This window comes from Neovison vison, chromosome 10 (assembly GCF_020171115.1).
Source record: "Neovison vison isolate M4711 chromosome 10, ASM_NN_V1, whole genome shotgun sequence".
In the NCBI taxonomy this organism is placed as follows: Eukaryota; Metazoa; Chordata; class Mammalia; order Carnivora; family Mustelidae; genus Neogale; species Neogale vison.
In genome coordinates, this window is record NC_058100.1 from 39,867,527 (window position 1) to 39,892,986 (window position 25,460).

The following is a 25,460-nucleotide window of genomic DNA, read 5'->3' on the forward strand; positions in this document are numbered from 1 at the left end:
TTCTGCTTTGAGCATACAAAATACCAAATGGAAAATGACCAGATCATTAGGGAAAACGTTATTTCCAAGTTCTAAAATGGTATGAAAAACAGTAAGAGAAAAATGCAAATGATAAATCAGCACAATGGCGCTTCACTCAACAAGTTTGCCCAAAGCCCTATCAGCAGTCAATGTTAAGTGCCAACCCATGAAAATGAGGTGACATCTAAATTTCTTGGTCTTAAACAATGACAGGTATTTCAGATTTATCAGGATAAACACCACCCACACCTACATATTTGCATAACATAAGATCATCCGCCAACACTTCTTGCAAATGGCAATTTTAGTGTATTTCTTCCAGATGCATATACTGTGCTGAGGAGGGAATACATTACTATTCTCTACCTTTCTTTTATGATGGGTTGTGGAAGCATCCATCTCTTCCTCCCCTATATTATCAATTTGTGAAGTTGGACTACAATTCATTCTCTCCTCTTCTTGTCTCTGAAGTCTGTCTGCTACAGCCTGAATGGCTTCTGTCCACTCTTCCCTATAAAAACAAGTACAGTTTGCCATTAATAAAGAATGGTAAATGATTCAAATATTTCCCTTTTGTAAAATATGACATCAACACAAATAAAATCTATTCCAGGATCACACATACCCATATATGGTAAACATATCCTCCTCCCACACTTACTCAAAGGTGAAATTATTCCCAAAAGCACTTAACATTATAGACCTTACAATTGTAGGAGCATTTATTTAAGTATAGAAGAAAAAAGAAGGAAAGGATTATAATAAACCCTTATAAGATTATAAGAAACCCTATAAAGGTTAAAACCCTTTAAAAGTACAGTTAAATTTTATTGCCTATCCACATCTTACCTATAAAGTAAATTGACTTCCTAGAGCTTGCTGCCCTCAAAAGACTTTTTTGTTTAGCCATTGTTACATTTATCATTGGTATAGTCAAGATCTACTGTGGTCCAACGGCAGTTCCAAGAAAAGGTTTTCAAAGTCAAAGCCTTTTACTATTCTTTTTTTTTTTTTTTTAAATTTCTTTTCAGTGTTCCAGAACCAAATCACAGATAAGTTAAAAAAAAAAAAAAAAAAAAAAAAGTCATAGTTTGTAGGTAAAACAGTAAATCTCAGGAGCACTGGGTGAAATTTGTATTATCAGACCAAGAATCCTTCATTTCCATATAAATTTTTAAATTAGTGTGTGCTTCTTAAAATCTGTTAGAATTTTGAGTGGAATTGTCAATTTGGGATAGATTACTATCTGTAATTAAATTTTCCATTCTATGAACATGGTATAGTCTCCATTTATTTAAGCCTTTAATTTCCCAATGCAATCTTTTGTGACTTTCTGTGAAAACATCTTGGACATTTTAAATTTATTCAGAAGTATTTTATTTTTAAGAGTATTTGTTTTTTTATTGAAGCATAGTTGACATACAGTATTACACTAATTTCAGGTGTACAACATAGTTACTCAACACTTACATGCGCTATGAAATGTTCACCACATAAATGTAATTACCCTGTTATGATACAAATTTATTACAATATTATTGATTATATCTGCTATGCTGTATTTTACACCCCTGTGACTTACTTTCTGTAGGTCTTTGGTAAAATGTCTATTCAAGCCCTCTGCCTTTTTAAAAATCGTATTATTGGGGGGGGTTGGCATTAAGTTATAGGAGTTCTTTGTATATTTTGGGTATTAAGCCTTTATCAGATATGTCATTTGCAAATATCTTCTCTCATTCAGTATGCCTTTTTGTTTTGTTGATTGTTTCCTCTGTAAAAGCATTTTAGTTTGATGCAGTTTCAGTTGTTTGTTTTTGCTTTTGTTGCCCTTGACTCAAAAAGAGATCCAAAAAGTACTGCTGAAACCACTGTCCTAATTCTTTGAGGGGTTTTATCATTTCAGGTCTTATATTTAGATATTTATTTCAGTTCAAGTTTATTTTTGTGTATGATGTTTAAAAAAAGGGCCAGTTTCATTCTTTTGCATTAGTTGCGCAGTTTTCCCAAACACAATTGACTGAAGAAACTCTCTTTCCTTATTGTATATTCTAGCATACTCTATGGTAGAAGAAATGACAAAATAAGCATTGGTTTACTTCTGGGCTACCTGTTCTGTTCCACTGATCTGTTTGTCTATTTTTGTGCCAGCACCAGACTGTTTTGATGACTATAGCTTTCCACTGTATCTCGAAATCTGGAATTGTGATACTACCTGCTTTGTTTTTCTTTCTCAAGGTTGCTTTTGCTATTCAGGGTCTTCTGTGGTTCCACACAAATTTCAGTTTTATGAAAAAATTACTGATATTTTGATAGGGTTTTCAATGAATCTGGAGATTGCTTCGGGTAGTCTGGACATTTTAACATTAATTCTTCTAACCCAAGAACATGTTATATCTTTCCAATTATTTGTATCACCTACGATTTCTTTCCGCAGTGTCTTAGTTTTCAGAGTGCAGGTTTTCAACTCCTAGTTAAATTTATTCTTTTTGAATCAATTTATTCTTTTTGAATCAATTGAAAATCTTAATTTCTCTTTCTGATAGTTCCCTCTAAGTGCCTAGGAAAGCAATACATTTCTGTATGTTACTTTTGTATCCTGCAAATTTACTGAATTCATTTATTAGTGCTACTAATTTTCTTGGTTAAGTTCTAGGGTTTTCTATATATAGTATCACTCACCTACAAAAAGTGACAGCTTTACTTCTTCCTTGCCAATTTGGATGCCTTTTATTTTTCTTTTCTGACTGCTAAGGTTAACACTTCCAGTACTGAGTTGATTAAAAAGGGTAAGAGTGAACATCTTGTCTTGCTCCTGATCGTAGAGGAAAAGCTTGCAAATTTTCATCATTAAGTATGAAGCTAGCTATGCATTTATGGACTTTACTGTGTGGAGGTGCAATCCCTCTATACCCATTCTGTTGAGAATGAATGGACATTGTACTTCGTTAAATGCTTTTTCTTAATCTATGGAGATGATCATATGATTTCTATCCTCATTTTGTTAATGTGCTATATCACACTCACTGACTGATCTGTGGATATAAAACCATCCTTGCACCCATGGAATAAATCCTATTTGATCGTGGGAATGATCCTTTTAATGTACTTTGAATCTGGTTTGTTAACATTTTGTTCCAATTTTGCATCTGTGTTCATCAGAGATATTGGCCTATAATTTTCTTTCTATAGTGTATTTGTCTGGTTTTGGAATTACACTCATGCTGGTCTCACAGAATGAATTTAGAAACAATCCTTACTCTTTAATTTTCTAGGAACAGTTCGAGAAGAATAGGTATTAAATCTTCTATTATTAAATCTATTTTAGATTTAAATTAATCTCATTAAATATTTCATTTAATTTGAGTTAATCAATTAAATCTTATATTGAATACCTATTAAGTAATAGGTATTAAATATTTCATAAATTAACCTATGAAGCCATCTGGTCCAGGACTTTTTTACTTATTGGGAGTTATTTGATGACTGACTCCAATCTATTACTACTAACTGGTCTGTTTACATTTTCTATTTCTCCCTCTTTCATCTTGGAAGATTCTAGGTTTCTACTAATTTATATCCATCTCTTCTAGGCTGCCCAATTTATTGGCATATAATTTTTCATAAGAATCACTTTAAACCCTTTGCATTTCTGTGGTGTCAGCTATAACTTTTGTTTCATTTCTAATTTGGAGTCCTGTCTTTTTTTGTTAAGAGTCTGGCTAAAGGTCTATCAATTTTGTTCTGCTTTTCAACAAACTAGTTCTCAGTTTCACTGATCTTTTCTATTTTTTTAAGTCTCCATTTTATTTATTTCCACTCTGGTGTGATTATTTCTTTCCCTGTACTAACACTGGGCTTGCTCCTCCTTTTTCTTGTTCCTTAGGACTAAGGTTAGATTGTTGGAGATTTTTGTTTTTTTCTTTTTTGGCAGGCCTGTATCATTGGAAATTTGCTTCTTACAACTGCCTTGGCTGGGTAGCAAAGATTTTGAACTGTTGTATTTCCATTTTCATTTCTCTGCATCAATCTTTTAATTTTCTCTGTGTATATATCTGTTAGGTCTGTCTGGTCTAATGTGTCATTTAAGCCACTGTTTCCTTCTTTATTAATTTTTTTCGGCATAATTTCTCCACTGATGTAAATGGGGTGCTAAAATCCCCTATTATGTTAATTTCTACTTTTATGTTTGTTAATTTGCTTTATATATTTAGGTGCTCCTATGTTGGTGCATGGAAATTTATAACCATTATATTCTTGACTTGATCCCTTCATCATTATGCAATGCCCATCTATGTCTCCTGTTACAGTCTTTCTTTGAAAGTTTATTTTGCCTGATAGGAGTACTGTTACCCCAGCTTCGTCGTCGTCTTTTTTTTCTTCACTTCCATTCATACAGTATATGTTTTGTTAGCCCTTCACTTTCACTCTGTCTGTGTCTTAAGGTCTGAAGTGAGTCTCTGGTAGCATCTAGCTGGGTCTTATTTTTTTTTCCCCCTCATTCAGTTACCCTTTATCTTTTGAGTGGAACTGAAAGTCCATTTACATTAAAAGTAATGACTGATAGGGATGCACTTATTGCCATTTGTTGGCATGTAACAACTGGCATGAAACCATTTTCTGGTTGTTTATAGTTCTTCTTGGTTCCGTTCTTCTCTTACTCTCCTCCCCTGTGATTTTATGATTTTCTTGAGTGCTAAGTTTGGGTTCTTTTCTCTTTAGAGGTTTTGTATCTATTAAAGGTTTTCAGTGTATGGTTCATATAAGGTTATAAAGCTATAAGTCTATTAAAGCTAATGTTCAATTAACTTTAACACATTCTAAAAGCACCATATTTTTACTACTGCTCTCCACATTTTATGTATTTGACTTCACAGTTTACATTTTAATTTGTATATACATTAATTAATTATTCTAGATATAACTGATTTTACTACTTTCATCTCTTGATCTTCATACTAGTTTTATAAATGATTGATTGACTACCTTTACCATATGTTTGCTTTTACCACTGAAATTTTCCATTAGTAATTTTCTTTGATCTCATTATGGCCTGTCTTTTCTTCTTAAAAAAGTCCCTTTTAACATTTCTTATAAGGCCAGTTGAGTTGTGATGAGCTTAACTTTCATTTGTCTGGGAAACTCTTTTCTCTTTCCTTCTACGATGAATGACAACCTTGCTGAATAGAGTATTCTTGGTTCTAGTTTTCTTCCTTTCATCACTTAGATTGTATCATGCCACTCGCTTCTGGCTTGCAAAGTTTCTGCTGAAAGATCAGCCTTACCACATTTCCCTTTTATATAACTTGCTACCCTTAAGATTATTTTTCATCTTTAATTTTTGCTATTTTAATTATTGTGTGTCTTGATGTGGATCTCTTTGGGTTTATCTTATTTAGGACTCTTTATGCTTCCTGGACCTGGCGTATGTTTCCTTCTCCAGGTTAGGAAGTTTTCAATTCTTAGTTCTTCAAAGAAGTTTTCTTCCCCTTTTCTCTCTCTTCTCCTTTGAGAACCCTATAATGCAAATATTACTAAGTTTGATGTTGTCCCTTACATATCTTCATATTTTTAAATTCTTTTACTCTCTGCTGTTCAGCTTGAGTGTCTTCCAGTACTTTTAGGTTTTGTCTTTCGGATTGCTGATCTGTTCTTCTGCATACTTTAGTCTGCTGTTATTCCCGCTAAGTGATGGCTGCTGGGTGTGGAGGGGCAGGAGCAGCTTTGGAGGGACACCCACCAGGGCAGGTCCATACGGCAGGTGTCTGCAGTGCTAGCAAGGCAGAAGGAGAGTGTCAGAACTGGTGCTTCCAGCACAGGGCCAACTACGCTGAAGGAGATCAAGAAAAATAGCACCTGCCAGTTCTTCCATTACCGGAGAAAGTTCCTACCGATTCCTGATCCTCCAGCACAACCTTGCAATCTTTACATATAGCCCAGAAGCTTTCAAACTACTGCCTCTATACTGGGTCTCAGAGTGAGTGATACTGTGCACGCACTCTTTGAGAGTGCTGCTACATATAGGTTTCCTGGAGTTAAGACCCACTAATTTTCAAAGCCAGAGGCTATGGAGGCATGCCTTCCCAGTGCAAATACAGGGCTGAGGTGGCCAACAGAGGTCCTCACACAGGACTTCTGCAACTGATAGCCCTCCTGTTTGTGGGTTAGCATATCTGAGGTTTGGTTCCCAAGTTTGTCTCTGTGCCTCCTACTCTTCTTGATGTGGTTTTTAAAATATATCTTTAGTCATGGAAGAGCTGTTCAGTAGTTTTCTCAAAGTGAGTTACTCCATATATAGTTATGGCAATGGTGTGACTATGAGAGGAGGTGATCTCAAAATCTTCCTACTCAGCCCTTGAACAACATCAATTGACTGTTTTCTTAGAATGTTTCTTTCTTTGGCAGCATTCTTCACTTTCTTAGAGACCCCTTCCTGAGTTATCTATTCCTATTTATGCTGCTGTGGAGGCTTTAACAAATTTTTTAAATTTTCTAATGTTTTGGTACTACTTACAAATAAAGTTGGTTTTGTATGTTTACCTTGTACCCTGAAGCCTTATTAAGTTGGCAAATGTCTAAAAATAAGAGCAGTTTTACATCTTTCTTTCCAATCTATTTGCCTTCTACTTATTTTTCTTGCCTTAAATGACCTATATCAGATGATTAGTAGAATGTTAAATAAAAATGGTGAGAGAAGACATTGCTACTCTGTTCCAGATCTTAGGGAGAAAGCACTGAAGGTTTTACCTTTGATGATCACATAAGCCATAGGTTTTTTTTATAGACAGAAGTTGAGTAAGTTCCCCTCTAACCCTTGTCAGCTGACTGTTTTAGTGATGAAAGGTACTGAATTCTGGCAAATGCTTTTCCTGCATCTGTTGCAATGACCATGTGGTTTTTCTACTTTATCCTCTGAATATAGTGAATTTAGTTTAATGATTTCAGTTAATGCAACTGAAATATTTGGATACACTCCATTTGGTCATGATTTATTATTTTTTCCATATTTTTGGAATTTGTTAAAATTTTGTTAAGAAACTTTGCACTGATGTTTGCAAGTATATTAGATTATAGTTCTATCTTCTTATGATAGCTTTGCCTGGTTTTTGAAACAGGAGTGCCCTTTTAAATAAGTTGGAAAGTGTTCCCTTCTCCATTATTTTCTGAACTAGTTTGTGTAGGACTGGTAATATTTCTTTAAATATTTGACAGAACTCATCAGTGAAGCCATCTGGACTTGGGAGTTTTCTTTGAGAAATGTTTTTAAATTATTAACTCAATTCTATTCATTGACATTGGCTGTTCAAGTTTTCTAAAGTTTTCTTGGTATATTTGTAATCTGTGTCTTCCCTCTTTTCTTCCTTTTCTTTAACAATCTTCCAAGATGCTTTCCATTCTTTTTTTTTTTTTTTTCCGAAGAATTAGTTTTGGTTTATTGATGATCATTTTGTTTTCTATTTCACTGATTTTTGAGCTCTAATGTCTCCTCTGGATGTTTACTTGGGTTTACTCTACTTTCCTAGTTTCTTAAAAAGAAAGCTTAGGTCACTGACTTAACTTTCTTCTTTTTGTGTATAGGCATTTATTGTTATAAAATTTCCCTCTAAGCACTCACTAATTTTTATATGCTTTATTTTCATTATCACTCATTTAAAAATGACTTTCTAATGGTTCCTGTAAATTTTGTTTTTGACCTAATGATTTTTTTTTTAAGATTTTATTTATTTATTTGACAGACAGAGATCACAAGTAGGCAGAGAGGCAGGCAGAGAGAGAGGAGGAAGCAGGCCCCCGGCAGAGCAGAGAGCCCGATGCAGGGCTCGATCCCAGGACCCCGGGACCATGACCTGAGCCGAAGGCAGAGGCTTTAACCCACTGAGCCACCCAGGCACCCCGACCCAATGATTTTTAAGAGGTATGCTGTTTAATTTCCAAATACGTAGGAGCTTTTCAGGTTCTTATTCTTACTGATTTCGAAGCAATTCTATTGAAGCAAAAACCATATTTTATATAATTTCAGATATGCTAAATATATTAAGAATTGTTTATGATCCAGAATATGAGCTGTCCTGGTGAATATACCATGTGCGTTTGAAAACAATGTGTATACTCTCACTTTTGGGTATAGTATTCTGTAAATATCAACTATATCAAGGTGGATGACAGTGTTATTCTATGACTTTGCTTATTGTTTTTCTCTAGCTGCTCTATCACTTGCTGGAAAGAATTTAAAAATCTACAAATATGGTTGTGGGATATTTTCTCTGTCAACTTTTCTCTGTCCAATTCTGTTATTGTATGTATACATATTTATGATTGTTACAGCATCCATATTAATTGACCCTTTTGTCATTATAAAGTGTCCTGGAATTCTCTAGAATATTATTTTATTTTGAAATCTGATATAGCAAATCTCTCCCTATGGTTATTGTTGGCATAATATATTTTTATTAATTCATTTATTTTCAACTTAGCTATGTCTTTATAATGCTTAAAGTGCATTTCTTATAAACAGCACATAAGTCAGCCTCGCATTTTTAATTCTGAAACTCTCTGCCTTTTAACAGCAGTGTTTAACCCATTAATACTTAATTGAACTATATATATGGTTACACATAAGTCTACCATTTTGCTTTTTCCTACTTTCCTCCTCTTCTTTTTTTCCTCCCTGTTTTTGTTTCATTATTTTAAAAATTTTCAGAATTCCATTTCATTTTTCCTGTTGGCTTCCCTGCCTTGTTTTTGGCATACTTTTATATATAGCATTAACTTCATACAGTCAATCTACATAATGTACTCCGGATTAATAAATTTTTTATGATTCTATTTCTCCTCACATCAGCATGGTAGTCATCATGTGCTTGCTTTCCTTTTAGCAATGAAATCATAACATGCATCCTCAATTTAACAAAATCTAATATTATATGTCCATACTTATAAGTCTTCTAGGAAGCAGTGATGTCATAAGACATTAGCTTTCATTTTCCCTCAACCTCAGTTTATATATTATTATTTTAATTTTTCATTATTCATATAACTAAAGCATAAAATGTTATTATTATTCATAAGATCAATACTCTTTTGGTTTTATCAACTTATTTACCATTTTGTTTTTCATTCCTTCCTACATCTCTTCTCCCATCTGGGATTATTTTTAGTCTGTCTGAATAATGCTGTTAGTATTTCCTTTCCTGCAAGTCTGCTGGTGAGAAATTCTATCATTTCTTAACTGAAGTTATTGAAATATTTGACTGAAATATTTTCATCTTAGTTTCACCCTTGGAAAGTGGTTTTGCTCATCAACATTTATTTTCTTTCAGCACTTTGAGAACATCATTCCATTATCTCCAATTATCATTCCATCCCATAAATTCCATGTCAGTTATTTCTATTGATAACACCTTTTGGTCTATTTGATGCTCTTTTGAAGGCAACTTATCTCTACTGGCTTTGAGGATTTTCCCATTGTCTCTGTTTTCAAAAGTCTAATGACACTAAGTGGGTTTTCTTTGTATTTTTCCGGCATGAGATTTTCAGGACTTCCCAAATACGTGGTTTGCTATCTTTAGCCATTTTAGAAAATTTTCAGCCATTATCACTTCAAATATTTTCTGACCCATTCTTTCTCTCCTCCATTTTGAAACTCTAATTATGTATATGTAAGACCTTCTCACTGCATTCATCTTACATTGGCTTCTTATTTACTTTTATTTTCTGTCCTTACGTCCATGTTTCATTCTGCATATTCTGTTATAATCTATGTTTGAGCTCCTAATTTTCCCCATTGTTAGGACTAATTTACTGTTAAAACTATCCACCAGTACTCGTGATTTAAATTTTTTTTTCCAATTTTAGAATTCCCATTTTATTCTTTTTTATAATTTCTAGCTCTCTGATGAATTTCCTGTCTTAAATGAGTATATTTCCTTGAATATACTCACACAGACTTCATCTCTGTCTGATAACTCCATTATCTGGAGAGCCTATTCAGTTGTCTGTTTTGTCTCTGTGATTTCAGAATCTTTGAACCTTGGTGTACTTGTTTATTTTTTATTCCTATCAAACAATGTACATTAAAATGTAAAGAGAGTTTGAGATTGTTTATATTTACTTTTAACAGTCCCAAGGAGACTTAGCAAAAGTAGATCACATTAACCAAACTTAAGACCTCAAATAATTGAAAGCTACACTTCAATCCTTAAAAGGTAAGTCTAAATCCAGTTTATCCTTTCTTCTAGTGCCAACCTAAAATGTACTGACATACCATGATCCCTCTTTGGTAGGCCCTGGATTCCAGGACATGATTCCTACATCTGACAGTTATTCCAAATGTCAGCATCTCAGATACTTCTAGAATCAGCAGGCAAACCCTAGTAAAAGAGTGGGCTCATCTCTCTGGGTTTCACCCTTCCATAAAGTTTTGTTCCCATCATTCTTCACAGGTAAATTGTCCCGTGTATGCCTTTTTTTCTTTTTAAATTTTGTCCATCTTTTCAGAGAGTTCTCAGGTTGATTATTGACCTAAATTACCTCACTCACCAAAATTAAAATATATCTGGATGCTCTGCAGAGAAGTATTGGGCCCAAATATCTCACTAATCAAAGAAAGCAAGCAATCTTCTAGTTCCCACATAATGCTAGAAAATGTACTCAATTTGGAAAACAGAATGGAGACCCCCCCATGAAGCAAATAAATTTATCTATTTAAAGTATACATACTACTTAAATGAAAATGAATCAATTTTCATAAGCTGATCATTCATTTAAAAATATGCATTTAATTAAAATGCCTAATATATGTATGCTAGTAAATCTCAGTAAGCCATAGTGTAGTACGAACTTATAGCCAGAAGGGAAACCCTGATACTGTAAACATGTACAATGAAGTGTTCTAGGTAAAATGATAACACGTTTGCACTGAGAAGAAAAACAGCGTTAAGTCTGGAGTGGGGACCAAAGGAGCGAAATGATTTGTAAATGGGGATGTACACGGTGAGCTGGTATAGGAAGAAACAAGGGAAGGCATGTCTGGTATAAGAGCAAAAAGGCCCGGAAGCCCCACAAGCGACGTGAGAGTCACTGCAGAACTGGGACTTGGGAAACTACAAACAGCTCCCTGTAGCTGTGACAGAAGTGGGTATAGGCGTGCACATGAACGTGTGGGCGAGTGCAGTGGGGCCATCGTTGTAACAATGAGAGTGATTAGCTCTAAGAAAGAAAAATACTCTCGGTTGTAAAGTGGATGTCCCAGTGTAACAAAATAAACTGTACATGAAACATATTTCATATATGACGGTGAGTAATTTGAAGTGCATTCAGTAAAACCAGAGCAAAAACAAACGAGTATGCTATCACAAAAATTATGTATTAGTTTAAAACAAAAAAATAATAGGCCATCCTACCTGAAAGGAAGAGACAAAATTACTATTATCTGCAGATACTATGCCTGCAAAAGCTAAGAACATTTTGGGGGAAAAAAAAGTAGCAACTGAAGTTTTGCTTTACTCTAATGTTTGCTTTTACCTGAAATTTTTTCCTTTCTTAATTTTCTTACTTCTAGTTAAGGCCTTTTCCTTCCCTTAGAAGTTAAGAGCTTTATTAGCCTTCTCTAACAAAACCCATGTGGTCTTAGTGCTAGAGAAAAAAAAGAGAAAAAAAAAAGAAAAAACCTAAAAATACAAATATTTATGTATATGTGCCATCCGTAATCAATGAAGACAGAATGGATTATTCAATGAAAAGAAATGAAGAACCAGGGGCGCCTGGGTGGCTCAGTGGGTTAAGCCTCTTCCTTCTGCTCAGGTCATGATCTCAGGGTCCTGGGATCGAGCCCTGTATCGGGCTCTCTGCTCAGCAGGGAGCCTGCTTCCTCCCTCCCTCTCTGCCTGCCTCTCTGCCTATTTGTGATCTCTGTCTGTCAAATAAATAAATAAAATCTTTAAAAAAAAATGAAGAACTGAGCTGGTACAATAGTCTCATCCCTTGGAAAATGCAGATTCTAAATGTCTATCATGCAATAAAACAAATAGAAGGGTTTTTTTTAGATTAAGATTAGAGATACATATTTCATTTACAACAAGAACGGATTTTAGACTGGCAGACAGAACATAGAAAATACACAGCTTTTCTAGTTCTCACTACATTTTTTCTAAGTCTTCATTAACATTAAAGTCATATAAAACCTCCAAGCACCAGATTCTAGATGAATGTAGAAAAACACACCCCATGGTAAATATAAAGATGCTGTTTTTTCATTTTTTTACTAAAACTGCTTTCTTCTAGTCATAAATGCAAATAAAAACTGATTGTTCAGAAAAGTAGTGTGATATATAAATGCAGGAACTATTCTGAAGTCTTAAGACATGGCGTAAATCCAGCTTTGCAAACGTAAATGGCAAAATTAATCATGCTTCAATGAGATGTTGTAAATCCACTAAGAATAATATTTCCATTCATTCAGCCAGTCAACAAATACTATGCTGGATCCGGGACTAGGCTGTAAAGAGAGAATATTGAGCAAGGAAAATACGATCCCTGCTAGTCAAGAACCTCACGGTCTAGTGAGAAAGGCAAACAAAGATTACAGGGCTGATAGACTGGATTTAAAAGGTACAGGGACGTGCACGGTCTCTAGCGGGGAGACCTCCCTCATCTACAAGAGTCAGAGAAGGTTTTGTAGGACATGTGGTGTTTGAAGCTCAGATCTGACAGATGAACGAGAACTGGCCCAATCATGGTTACAGGTGGAAGTCTAAACAACCTGAGGACTTAGCAGATAGAAATGCCCCGGGAAGACAGGAGTGGACAGGGAGAAAGACATACGGAATTGTATGTACGCTCAAGACCTAAATATGTCTGCACAGAGTAAGACCGGGACTGTACAAAAGAAAATTGGATCTATCCTTAACTCGGGTTATAAAATTATGTTTACTGATCAAAAGCATTATTAAAATAATACTTTACTATTTACTAGGCCTTATGGGAGGTTATTTCTGGCTTTTTTTCAAAAATCTTAGACAAGTCTCCTAAGACCTGATTTACTCATTTGGAACATAAACTAGTAATATTTGACTTCATGAAGTTGCTGATTTGGATCAACCATGATAACATCCGTGCAAGAAAATGGTTTTGTGGTTGGGCTTGTTGGACTTAACTCAGTTAGCACCAGATAAAAGGTGAAAACAGAAAAAGGTATGAAAACAGAACTAGGGGGTTGGGGGGCAGAGGTTGCAGGAATGCACCGATCTGCAGCATGACAATATAGGCTCAGGGAAGCGGCCACTCCCCTCTTTAGCAGTGAGGCCGGTCGAGGCCAGTGAATCCTGGTCCTGGTTTTTCAGGGAGCTTAGTTCCAGTCTCAGGATCCTTCCCTGCCGAACACTCGGGCAGCCCCTGCATAACAGCAGCGCTGCTTGAAACCTGTGCCAGGACCAGCCGCGAGATTCCAAATACGAACACAATCAATTCGACCATTTTTTAAGGTAGTTTAGTTATAAAAACGTCCCAGTTTATATTTCAGTTTTTAAACGTCCTGGTTTTTGTTGAGAAGAATATCTTACAGCAGTTCCTGAGGCTGTTGCAAGCCCCTGTTATCATACCACAAACAATTAAGGGACTACAGGATTTGACAAATGTGTTCGCACAGATTCACAAATGGGGACGTCAGATACACATATATCTTTACACCGACTGTTGCTTTTTCATGAAATAGGAAAAACAGGTTTCTTACCTTTCCTCTGGAGTATCTACATGAAATGTTCTCTCTATAACAGTGGTCCACTGAAGACATCTGATAATAAATGTGTTTGGCTTTGGTCGTTCTGTTTTCATTAACTGGCATTCTAGAAATAACATAAAATGTCTCTTTGAATATACTTACATTCAAACCACGAAGTAAATAGTGGAGAGCGACAGAGTTCTGTTCAAGGCAAAACCCCTGCCCTCTTACAGCTCGCCACGGGCCTCCGCTCGGGGCGTTCACAACTTGGCCTCAGTCTTCCTTTCCAATCCAACACCCACTCCGGCCACATGCTCTGTCCACCAAACTGGATGACTGAAGTTTCCCCAGATACATCTTGCTCTGTCCTGTATCTACACCTTCACTCCAGCTGCTCTTACGACCTGGACTGGCATCCGCTGAGCTCACCCCTACCCCCAAGTAATCACCTACACTCAAAAGAATACCTACCCTTTAAGGCCCAGATCCAAACCTACATTCCCCTCTCCATATTCTCATTATTGTATCCCTCATTTTTCATTATCTTGTATTATTATTATTTTTCACTTAAAAAGGAATCCTGATCCCTTGCCAAACTGTACACCGTCTGACAATATATACCACCTAAACTCGCAGTCATCACAGCCTGTGGAGCCAGTGAGTCAAAAGGGATAAATTATGTCAGGGAATATCTCAGAAGACTTCAAAGAAAAGTAGCATCTCATAGTGGCTAAGAGTGTGGATTCTAACACCAGCATTCCTGGATTCAATTACTTTTCCTACCATGTAACCTTGGACAAGTTAAATTAATCTCTCCAGTCTTCAAGAATTAAAGGGAAAACAAGTACCTACATCGTAAAACTGGTGTGGGAATTAGTAATAAATCAGTAAAATACTCAGCATAACGTATGACACATAATAAGCTTTCAGTAGATGTTAGCTATTACCATCAGGTGTACACCTGCGTGGATTTTTAAGGATATGTAGTATTAGATGACAAGACAGAGTAGGGTAGAGTTGTTTACTGACACTGCTTTTTGGAAGAAACAATTTCCCTCCAGCTGACATAGTCAACTGTGTTTTTACTCAGAGTCTGCGTGTTCTGTCCTACCTCTGTTATTAGCAACCATCAACTACCCTCTCGAAGTCTCTACAAGATCCTACTGTTGGCCACATTGGACTAGTTCATGGACTCCTTTCACCAGAAAAGATCATTCACCCAAGGATCTCGGCTTCGTTTTCTTCTCTTTTCTAACAAGGTTTCATGGTTTCAGCCATCATCACCTCTTGGTGGGCCAAGAGTAAAATTCAAACCTCTTCCCATTTTGGATCTGCATTCTGTGATACCCATGATGAACTCTACAGGGGCGGTATCTACCTGGCTGACTTGCTGGGTCCTACAGCCACTGTCTTTTCTCTGGATTCTGTCCCTCCTCCGGCTTTCCTCACTTTTCTACCAGCCAGACCGGAAACCTGGGCTGCTCCTGTTTGATACTGGTAGTTATCTGCCTTCCCCTGGCTTTCACCAAGGACGCAATTCTGCTTCAGACTCTCATAGCCGAGTGCCTCAACCTGCCCAGGTGCCATAAAGTTCTTCCTACTCAGAAACTTGAAAGGGCTAGATCCGCCGTTACCTAAAGCTAGGAAGTGTATTCTAGAAGACGTTGGAACTCAGGACTCGTGATGAGCAAAGGGGATGGACAGAGTGTTGAATCACTACACTGTGCTCCTGAAACGAATACTACACTGGATATGAGCTCACTGGAATCTAACTAAACACCTGAACTCATCCAAAAGCGAACCGATCTCTCCCACCCTTGGTCTCCCGCCCCTCTGCTACTGCTCCCTCCATCGCACACGGCACCAACCTCATCCTCTCAAGTGCTCAGGTCAAAAACCCTGGACTCACCCTGAGGTCCTCTTCTCTCTTCTCCTATCTCATTCTAGAAATCTCACTGGCTTCTTCAAAATCAAGATCAAGTCTCATTCCTCACCTCTTCCACTACTGTCAGAACAAATCACCATTACCTCTCACGTGAACACTCTGTCAACTCTGGAACAGCTCTCCCTGCCCCTGACTGGAGTCTGTTCCCAACACATGTGGCAGAAACCTTAACATGATCAGCTGCCAGAAAAAAAAAAAAATCCTGCAGTGTTTCCAGTAAGAATAGAAAACAAAGGCCTCTCAATGAACAGCAGGGGTCCTACACAATCTGGGCCTCTCACCCGCCCTACTTAAGTTTCTGACCTCCTCACCTAGTCAGTCTTCTCTCTCAGGCCCCGGTGCCAGGCACCCCGGCTTCTGTGTGTCTCCTCGAATGTGGCCTGCGCCCTCTGTGCCCGCGTTCCGTCCTCTGGCAGCCCGCAGCGAACCCCTCCCCACCTTCGAGTCTCCGATCAGATCTCACCTTCTCACGGACGCCTACCTAGACCATCCTAAACCCTGTGACCTGCACCCCTCAGCCAGGACTCCCCCAGCCCTCTGACCTGTTCTACTTTTTATTTCACTCCATGCTATTTTCAAACATATGAAATGACTAACTTAGTGTCTTTTTCGCTTACTGTCGCAACAAGAACGTAAGCTCCACCGATCGCAGCACCAAGAACTGTGCCTACCTGTGCCTAAACAGTGTCTGTTTTTAAAAAAGATTTTATTTATTTATTTAACAAAGAGAGACAAGTAGGCAGAGGGGTAGACAGGCAGATAAGGGGAAGCAGGCTCCCCGTTGAGCAGGGAGCCCGACGCAGGGCTCGATCCCAGGACCCCGAGATCATGACTTGAGCTGAAGGGAGACGCTTAACCCACTGAGCCAACCAGGCGCCCCCTGCCCACTGGAATTTAACGATCAAGAATTCAAGCCGGTGCCAGGGTCATGGTTGTGCACTTCCACCAGATACATTCAGTGACGCGGGCACCAGCGGAGCACGGACGACTGGACTGCAGCAAAGCTGTACTTGAACCGAGTCAGTTTGGCAAAGCAAGAAAGAGAAGAGAGGATGCAAGACACATGGGTTGAGAGAATCAAGGGACGAGTTTAAGCTGGGTAAGGAGGAAAGCGAGGACCCGGTGGTCTGTAAGACAACAAAAAGTTGGTAGATTCAACACATCATAAAATCTACTGTTTCACAGTTAGATATTGTACAGCAATGTTACGTACCTTTTGATATACGAATGTTAAAAAACACCAACTACAGAATGCCAATTTATATTCTTGTTTGAAATACGAAAGTTTTCAAACACCAACACTATAAATAGGTGTAGTTTACACGTATCCCCAGAGCGCAGACCCAGTCCGATTCTCTTCGCAGACCACTGTTCTTCCAATGTATTTCCTTCTCCACAAAACTCCTATTACGTGTCTGGCCAGGGTTTATTTAATGCAGGTGAACGCGATGTCCTAGCAGAGAAGCCACCGAGAAATTAGGAACTCCATGCCCCACTCTCCCCCCCAGTGCCTGTGACGTGAGAGCACGTAAGGGGACACCGTAAATACCTAGGGACTGAAGTGACTGAGTGGCTTTTAACGTAAAGAACAGAGGACAGACACTCCAAAGATGAGTGGGCCCAACAGAAATACTCACGAATGAACTCAATGAAGCAGAAACAGGAAGAACAGAAAAGGAACGAAGGCCCCATGCAGTCCACCTACACCTCAGCTTATACCTGCTGTGCTGATGATGTCAAGGTGACTAAGACAAGAAACTAAAATCGGAGCTCCAGACCTGAGTCCAGCCTCTCCCACACCGGCAGCGGGCGATGATCCCAGGCAGAGCGCACCTCCAAGCCCCCAGGTTTTTCAGCTTTAAAAGAGCTATCGGGAATCAAAGTAAGATTTTGAAGGAGGCAATATTTTCAAAATTATACCTAAAAGAAGTTTCAGTGATAAAATTTTAAGAATTTCTCCTTGCTATAATCCAACAAGCTATTTAAAAAATTACATATGGGACTCTAAGTGACGATCAATGACTGTAATTTACAAAAATGACAATAGAAGTGATTAATTGCCATTCTCAAGCAGACTACTGAAAGGGAACTGTTTAGAAAATGAATTAAATGTTTGTATTTATGAAAAAGGATGGCTTTGGAAAAATATCAGAATAGTAATACAGTGATCTAAGTAGCTACACACAACTTGGCTATTTTGATGAAATATGCTAAATATCCATGGCCTCAACGACATGTGCCAATTACGGGTCAAGCACTATGGAAGATTCTGGGCATAGTAAGAAAAATGAGTAAGAAACTCTACGTACTTACAGCACACACCAAACTGTGTTATTACTCATTCTAACACCTGTAATTATAAGGCAACATTTCACACGTGATTCAATCAGGTCCTTCTGAAGCCTAGTTGAACAAAGTGTTACTATGAGCAAGCCGAAAAATAGAAATAAGCCTACATTTCATGTTTCGAAATGCTCTATAAATGAACCCTATTTCTAAATAATCCTAAACTAAGACAATAAAAGAGAGAAGCAGCTACCAAAAACGGCTCAAGATATTCAAGTGGCAAGGGAAGTACCAAGGGAAGAGGACACCACCACCAAAGCCCAGGGTTTCCTGCCCTACAGCACATGCAGGTTAGAGCTGAAATCTGAACTCAGAACACTTGACCCTTTACGTCACCACGTTTGAACAAGTGGGCCAGGAAACAGAAAAACTCTGGGTTCTTTTTTGCCAGCCATAATACAAAATCATGGACATATCCTACAATGAAGAAAATGAAGAAAAATAGGGAAGTTTTCAGAACATGGTTCATGTCTGAACTCTCATTCTTAAAGGGGACTCAAGTCTTTTTCTTAAATATTGTAATTTTTAAATTTAAACTCAATTAGCCAGCATACAGGGCATCATTAGTTTTAGATATGGAATTCAGTAATTCACCAGTTACCTAAAACACCCAGTGCTCATCACATCAGGTGCCTTCCTGAATGCCCATCCCCCAGGCACCCCATCTCCCCACCTACCCCCCCCTCCAGCAACCCTCTGTTTTCTAGAGTTAAGAGTCTCTCATGGTTTTTCTCCCTCTCTGATTTCTTGCCATTTCATGTTCCCTCCCTTCCCCATGATCCTCGCACTGTTTCTTAAACTCCAGATACAAGTGAAACCATACAATACTTGTCTTTCTCTGACTGACCTGTTTCACTCAGTATTAATAACCTTCACGTTCCACCCACTCTAATTCTTAAAGAGAATGGTGGTTAATAAACAAAAGAGCCAATACCTCTTTAGAAGAGTATTTTCCTTTTAATTATGTAAAGGTTCCCAATTCAAGCTGGTCTGCATTAAAATTTTAAAACCCAAAGCAGGACCTTCCAATAATGATTCTAAAACACTATTACCCAAATAATTAGCTATGATTTCTGGAACTATTTAACATACAAGAAAAAAACACATATTCTTTTATAAAATGCCAGGTAGCTAACTTTTATTATATCATAGCCTATAATACTTCCTAGCAAAGTATTTGTTACTGATACTTGAGGTAGTCATACTAAGGCCACCTGAACAATTTAAACTACAAGCTAAATTTCAAGTGTTCTGCTTATTTTTACACATTCTGAACCACAGACGACCAAGTTTATTTGAAGCTGTAACTACTCTATAAACCTGGAGGCCAGTTAGAGGTGGAACGGTAATGCGCCAGATCAAAAAATATATGCAGAAAAGAATTTATATCACCTGTTTAGAATTTATTAAAAATATTAGATTTTATTCCAACCTCTATAACTCCTTAACTGCTCATATTTTTGTTTTAAAAATAAGTTCTACTAATATTCAATGTGAAAAACAAAGGCACAATAATAGACTCTATTTATAACTAAATCACATAATGAAATAATGCTGTCAGTTATCATCATAACGAGAATGTATTTTTGAAACCCCAGATATAATACAATTGTGGATATTCTTTAAAGAGGACAGAAAGCATTTCTTCCTTTGGTTTAAAGTTTTTACTGTTGGGAACAAAAACACATAGTGTGTAATTAAGACTTAGCACATCAGTCCTAAAGAGACTCATTCAGTCCAGAGAGAGAGAGGAGTGTGACAGGTGCGCGGGTGCAGAGCAGGTCCCGGGGAGGGTGTCTGTTCTGGGATCACTATGTGCACAGCACTGCAGACACGGATGGGTCCTCAGCGTCCCCCATTTCATCCAGAGGACAAGTCTACGAGGCTGTCTTGTCTTCCGTTCCATAAATGAATGAACTGAGAGTAACTAAATAACTTGCCCCAAAACACACAGTTTGAGAGCAACTGTATAGGGATCTACCCTCAGGTCTATCTGAATCCAAATTCCATGCTCTTCTGGGGAGAATAAACTGCTAGGAAAGTGTCTCAAAGGCTCAGCAGTCATCTGTCCAAGGGATGGGGCAGTCCCCTCCATCTTCTACGCCTCCCCATGCCTTCCCAGTGTGTGTGTGGTGCTCCTCCCTTCTAGGACACCTCTTCTCCTACAAAGAAACCCAGGACATTTTTTCACCTGAGAGGGTCCCAATGTGTTTGCTCCCGGCTCTGAACACAACCTGGGGATGGACACGTCTGAGGGTTATCCCCTAGCAGGATCTGGACCCGAGCACTTTCTGTTTCTCCAAGTAGGCATGCAGAGGGAAGGTGACCGGGAATGAGGAGCAGAAGGGAAAGAAGTGGGTAGTTAAAAAGGCAGCAGAACCTCTGCGTGCTCTCGCTGCTGGGGCTCACACCCTGCAATACCAATAAAGCTACTAAGATTTTTTGATTATTGATGATGGAAAAGTAATTGCCAAACTTGCACTGATCTAGCTCCGTGTTTCCAGCAGTTTCTGCCTCAAACATCTCCCTATTACCCAGAGTTCAACACAGTCTTCTCCATCTAAGGACTAGGAGAAATCTAAGACGTTCTTGCACTGTGTCTCATAACACAACAAACTCTGTAAGCGAGGGGAGTAAGATTGGCCCATGAACACTAGACTGCTCTCTAGATGTTTTTCCCTTTATGATACACATTTCAAATTCTGACATTTAATTACCATAAACTTCATTACTCTGATTCTAACATGGGATACTATCTGTGGACTGAAATCATGACACGTTAAAGTGAACCTCTCCTGACACATTTTTCTTTAATGAACACAGTCACCACAGTTACCACCATGAACCGGAAGGAGACTTTCAGAGCCAACATGCTTCCCATCAGCGTTTCTCCATCTTGTCTTGTCCCCCGAATCCTGCCTCTAATTAAACAAACAAAGGAAACACCTCCAGGGTCCTCTGGAACAAATGCTTTCTGCCCCCATTCTGCATACTTGAAATTTCAAGTTAAAATATACTATGGTCCCTGTGGGGCAATAATTAAGATTCGCAATGACAAGGCATTTACTAGCAAGAGTTACAAGAGGCATGCAAACATCTCGGGAACTCAAAACATAGGACTAGGCAAGTCGCTTTTTGGTTTTGTTTTCTGCAGTATGAAAGCCACAGACTCTTTTTTTTTTTTTAATTGTGGTAAAAAACAACAAACCACAAAATATGAAATTTACCACTTTAACCCTTTTCAAATGTACAGTTCTATGGCATTACACACTTTCACCATGTTCTGCTGTCAAGCTGGTTCTGAACTCACTGCTTTATTTATCCTCACTGTTTAAGTCATCTATGCTCACTGTAGAATGAGTCGTAAGCAGGTGTAGCTAAAATGAAAAGAAAATTAACCATCACCCTACCAGACAGGTATAACCACTGTTATTGTTTTAATGTATACTCTTTCAGATATTTTCTAAGCATTTAAAAAAAATAACAGTGAAACCAGGGGTGCCTGGGTGGCTCAGGTAGTTTACTGTCTGACTCCCGGTTTCTGTTCAGGTCATGATCTCGGGGATCAAGCCCTGTGTCAAGCTCTGTGCTCAATGGGGAGTCTGCTTCAAATTCTCTCTCTCTCCCCCTCTGCCCCTTCTACTCCTACTGTCTCTGTCTCTCTCTTTCCAAAATAAATAAATAAATCTTCAAAACAAAACAAAACAAAAAAACCATGAAACCATAACATATGGGACATATTAGGTAAGTGTTCTCTGCTCATTTGAACCAGTAGACAGTTCCACAAAACACACAGAAGTGAATTATCAGATGTAAACAGGATGACATCTAACCATTATAACATAGTTTGATATTGGGTACTGAGTTAAAATCTGAAAAACAATCGTAAGCCCCAGTTTTGTTTTAAATAAACAAGAAAAACTAATTTATATTTGAAATATGATGAAAGTGGGATTGGATAGCAAAATTTTACAAGAATCTGACAAGAACGTATATCAGATTCCAACTTCGCTAAGGACAAAGTCCATGCTCTTTGATTACCTAGTCCTGTGCCTAACACAGCTGATCTCAAATGAATAAACATAACTATAGAATGTAGGACAAATTAAGTCATGTAACTAGTGAAATGACACTTCATTGAAGCAATCAGTAGAGGTTTCCAGAAAAGGGGACTTTCCACAAGTCAAACAGCCCTGTCTCTTCACTACGTGAATATACCCGAAGTGGGGTGTTGGCAGAGGACACAGAATTCTTCCAGACCAGCTGAGGCTTAAGAGATGCTCCCATCGAATACTCCGTGTGGTCCTTCATGTGCTCTGCTTTAAACAAGACAGCTGTTAAAGATATTTCAGGTGACAAATGGGAAAACCTGAATACAAATTTTTTATTAGATAATATTAAGGATTTCTAAGGTTTTTTTTAAATTTTATTTTTAAAAGATTTTATTTATTTATTTGACAGACAAAGATCACAAGCAGGCAGGGGAGGGGGGCAGGCTCCCCGCTAAGCAGACAGCCCGATGCGGGGCTCGATCCCAGGAACCTGAGATCATGACCCGAGCCGAAGGCAGAGGCTTTAACCACTGAGCCACCCAGGCGCCCCAAGGATTTCTAAGTTTTATTAGGTAGAGAGTGACACTGTAATTGTGTGGGGAAAATTCCTTATTGTTTACAGAGATCTGTACTCAAGGATTCAGGGATGAATGTCTTAATATCCTAATTGACATTAAATATTTTAACAAAATGACAATGTAAGTGTAGGTAATGGATATAGGAGAGTCCCACATGCTCTTCTATTTATCTGTATGTTGACGTTTCCCATCATAAAAAGTCAAAAATAGAAACCCCCTGCAGGATAATATTAGATTCTTTCTGCAAATACGTACCAAAATAAACTACCAAAAGCTTAAATGGTTGACAGTGGAAAAGGAAATTATTTTTAAAATATAAAACTTACAGGAGAATATCTAAAATCAAGCCACTTCTGGTTAATTAAAACTCACTTAATGCACTTGAAACTTCAGAATATTTTGCTGGGGGTTTAAGTTTATAGGACTCACTGCCGGAATAATCAACTTCTTTAGTATTGACTCTCGTCTACACTTTAAATGCCTTGTGCACCATGTGCTTCTTTCCCTCCCCTAACTGCCCTTGCTCCTCTAAACCATGAGCTACAGTCCTGGCCTCTGTCACCTCTCCCTAACCAACAGCAAGACTGTGGCCGGGTTCTCTCCTAAAATCCCCTCATCAAATCATCTTTTCCTTTTTCTTGTTTTCATTTCTCTGCTGCACCTGATGTCCCTGACACACCTAGTGCACCCCTCTCTCTGACCACTCCTGAGTATTCTTTCTTAGGATCTCTTCTCCCAACCGAGCTGCTCCCTTGGGCTCGGTGCTTTGTGTTAAACTTTTCTGATAATTTTGTCTTGGGAAATTCAGACATTCATTAAGTAGATATTTATTGTGTGCCCACAGCACATCAGGCAACAAGCTAGGCACGGGGGGGTAGAGCAGTGAACAAAAGGAAGTCCCTATTTTTTGTAACACTTGGATTTCACTGAGTGGAGGCGTGGTCAAGCAAGAACCAAGCAAACCAATTAATTTATACCAGAGCAGTGCTTATAAGGATTATAAAGAGAAATGAGGCAAAGTTAAAATGACAGCGAGGTTCTACTTCACTACTTTAGAAGGTTCTACTTTAGAAGGCTTAGAAAGGGCTTCTCTTGGTAAAAGGAGGCACCAAGGCAACCAACTGTGGGAAGAGTGATCCGGCCGGAAGAAGAGAAGTGCAGAGACCCACAGCTGGAAGGAGTCCACAGATCTGTTCGAGAAACAAGGAGTCCCAGGGTGGCTGGAAGAGAAGGGAAGTTCAGGACACGGTAGGAAATGAGGTTAGGAAGATCTTTAATGACTTGGTAAGGGCTGCGGATATAATCCTGGGGAGGCGCTCTTGGGGCTTTGCCTCAAATGTCACCCGATGTCTGAGGATTCTCAAACCTGAACTTCCATATGGCTAAGCTGGCATCTCTCTCCTGAGTTCCCATTATTACCTCATTCTCAATACACCTAAATGGGTTTTGCTTTTTTGTTTTTTATCCTTCAAACTGAAAACCACCACACCGATAGTGTTTCTACTCAATTTACTTCTGTATCATTTTCCTAATCACCCAAGAAACACATCATCAGTCATCCTTGCCTCTCTTCCAACTCATAGCTAAGCCAGCAACATTCATCTTAACAATTCTTTCATAAATGTCTCCTTCCACTGGTGACAGCCAACCAGACACTTATTACCAAAATCTGGATCCCTGAAATGGCCTCCCAGGGGGTCTCCCTTTGCCCACCCTCCACTCTGACCAGGGTGTCCCATGTATTACTGGCCTGATTAGCCTTACTCAACTCTTATTCCTTAGGTCATTCTCCTTCTCAAAAATCTACTAGTCTCTGCAAGAGAAAAAAGCTCAACCCCCTTAATCTGACTTTTAAAGCTATTCATAAGCAAGCCAGCATCTTTTTAAAACGTTATTCCTTACCATTAAAAACGAGTATACTACCAACAACAAAACAAACAAAAACAACAACAACAACAACAACAAAAAACACCTAGTAGAATTGAAAAATGAATTCAATAAAGTCACAGGATATAAAATTAATACGCAGAAATCTGGTGCACTTCTGAACACTAAAAATGAAGTAGCAGGTGCACCTGCACCTGGGTGGCTCAGTAGGTTAAGTGTCTGACTCTTGCTTGTCTCAGGTCTCATCTCAGGGTCATGAGATCGAGCCCCACGTCAGACTCCATGCTGTGTGAAGTCTGCTTCAGATTCTCTTTCCCTCTGCCCTTCCCACTGCCCTTCCCACTTATGCTCTATCCCTCTCTAAAATAAATAAATAAATAAATAGATAGATATTTTTTTTAAATGAAGTAGCAGAGAGAGAAATCGACAAAAAATCCCCTTTGAAACTGCACCAAAAATTATGAAATAGTGAGGAGTTAACTTAACTAACCAAGGAAATGAAAGACCTATACTCCAAGAACTACAAAACACTGAAGAAAGAAGTTGGAGGCAACACAAATAAATGAAAAAAGATTCCATGTTCATGGATTGGAAAAACAAATATTGTTGAAATGTGCATACTACCCAAAGCAATCTAGAGATTTAACACAACCCCTATCAAAATATCAATAGCAGTTTTCACAGAACTAGAACAAATAATCCTAAAATTTGCATGGACCCACAAAAGACTCCAAGTAGACAAAGCAATCTTGAGAAAGAACAAAGCTGTAGTCATCCAAACAGTATAGTACCAGCACAAAAACAGACACATATATCAATGGAACAGAGACCCCAGAAATAAAGCCACACTGATTTCATCATTTTATCTGTAACAAAGGATGCTAGACTATCCAGTGGGGGAAAAGACAGTCTCTTCA

At 38.2% G+C, this 25,460-nt stretch overlaps 1 protein-coding gene across 3 annotated transcripts in view; it reads right to left on the bottom strand.

Moving 5' to 3' along the window:
- The window catches only part of AKT3 (AKT serine/threonine kinase 3), a 305,109-nt gene that overhangs the window by 133,672 nt on the left and 145,977 nt on the right, over window positions 1–25,460 (bottom strand). For all 3 annotated transcript variants that reach the window (XM_044267054.1, XM_044267055.1, XM_044267053.1), the window contains exons 4-5: window positions 13,748–13,859; window positions 388–532 (exon numbers count right to left, since the gene is read on the bottom strand). In XM_044267054.1, the coding sequence (XP_044122989.1) occupies window positions 388–532; window positions 13,748–13,859 (257 nt within the window). The remainder of the gene's footprint in view (window positions 1–387; window positions 533–13,747; window positions 13,860–25,460) is intronic.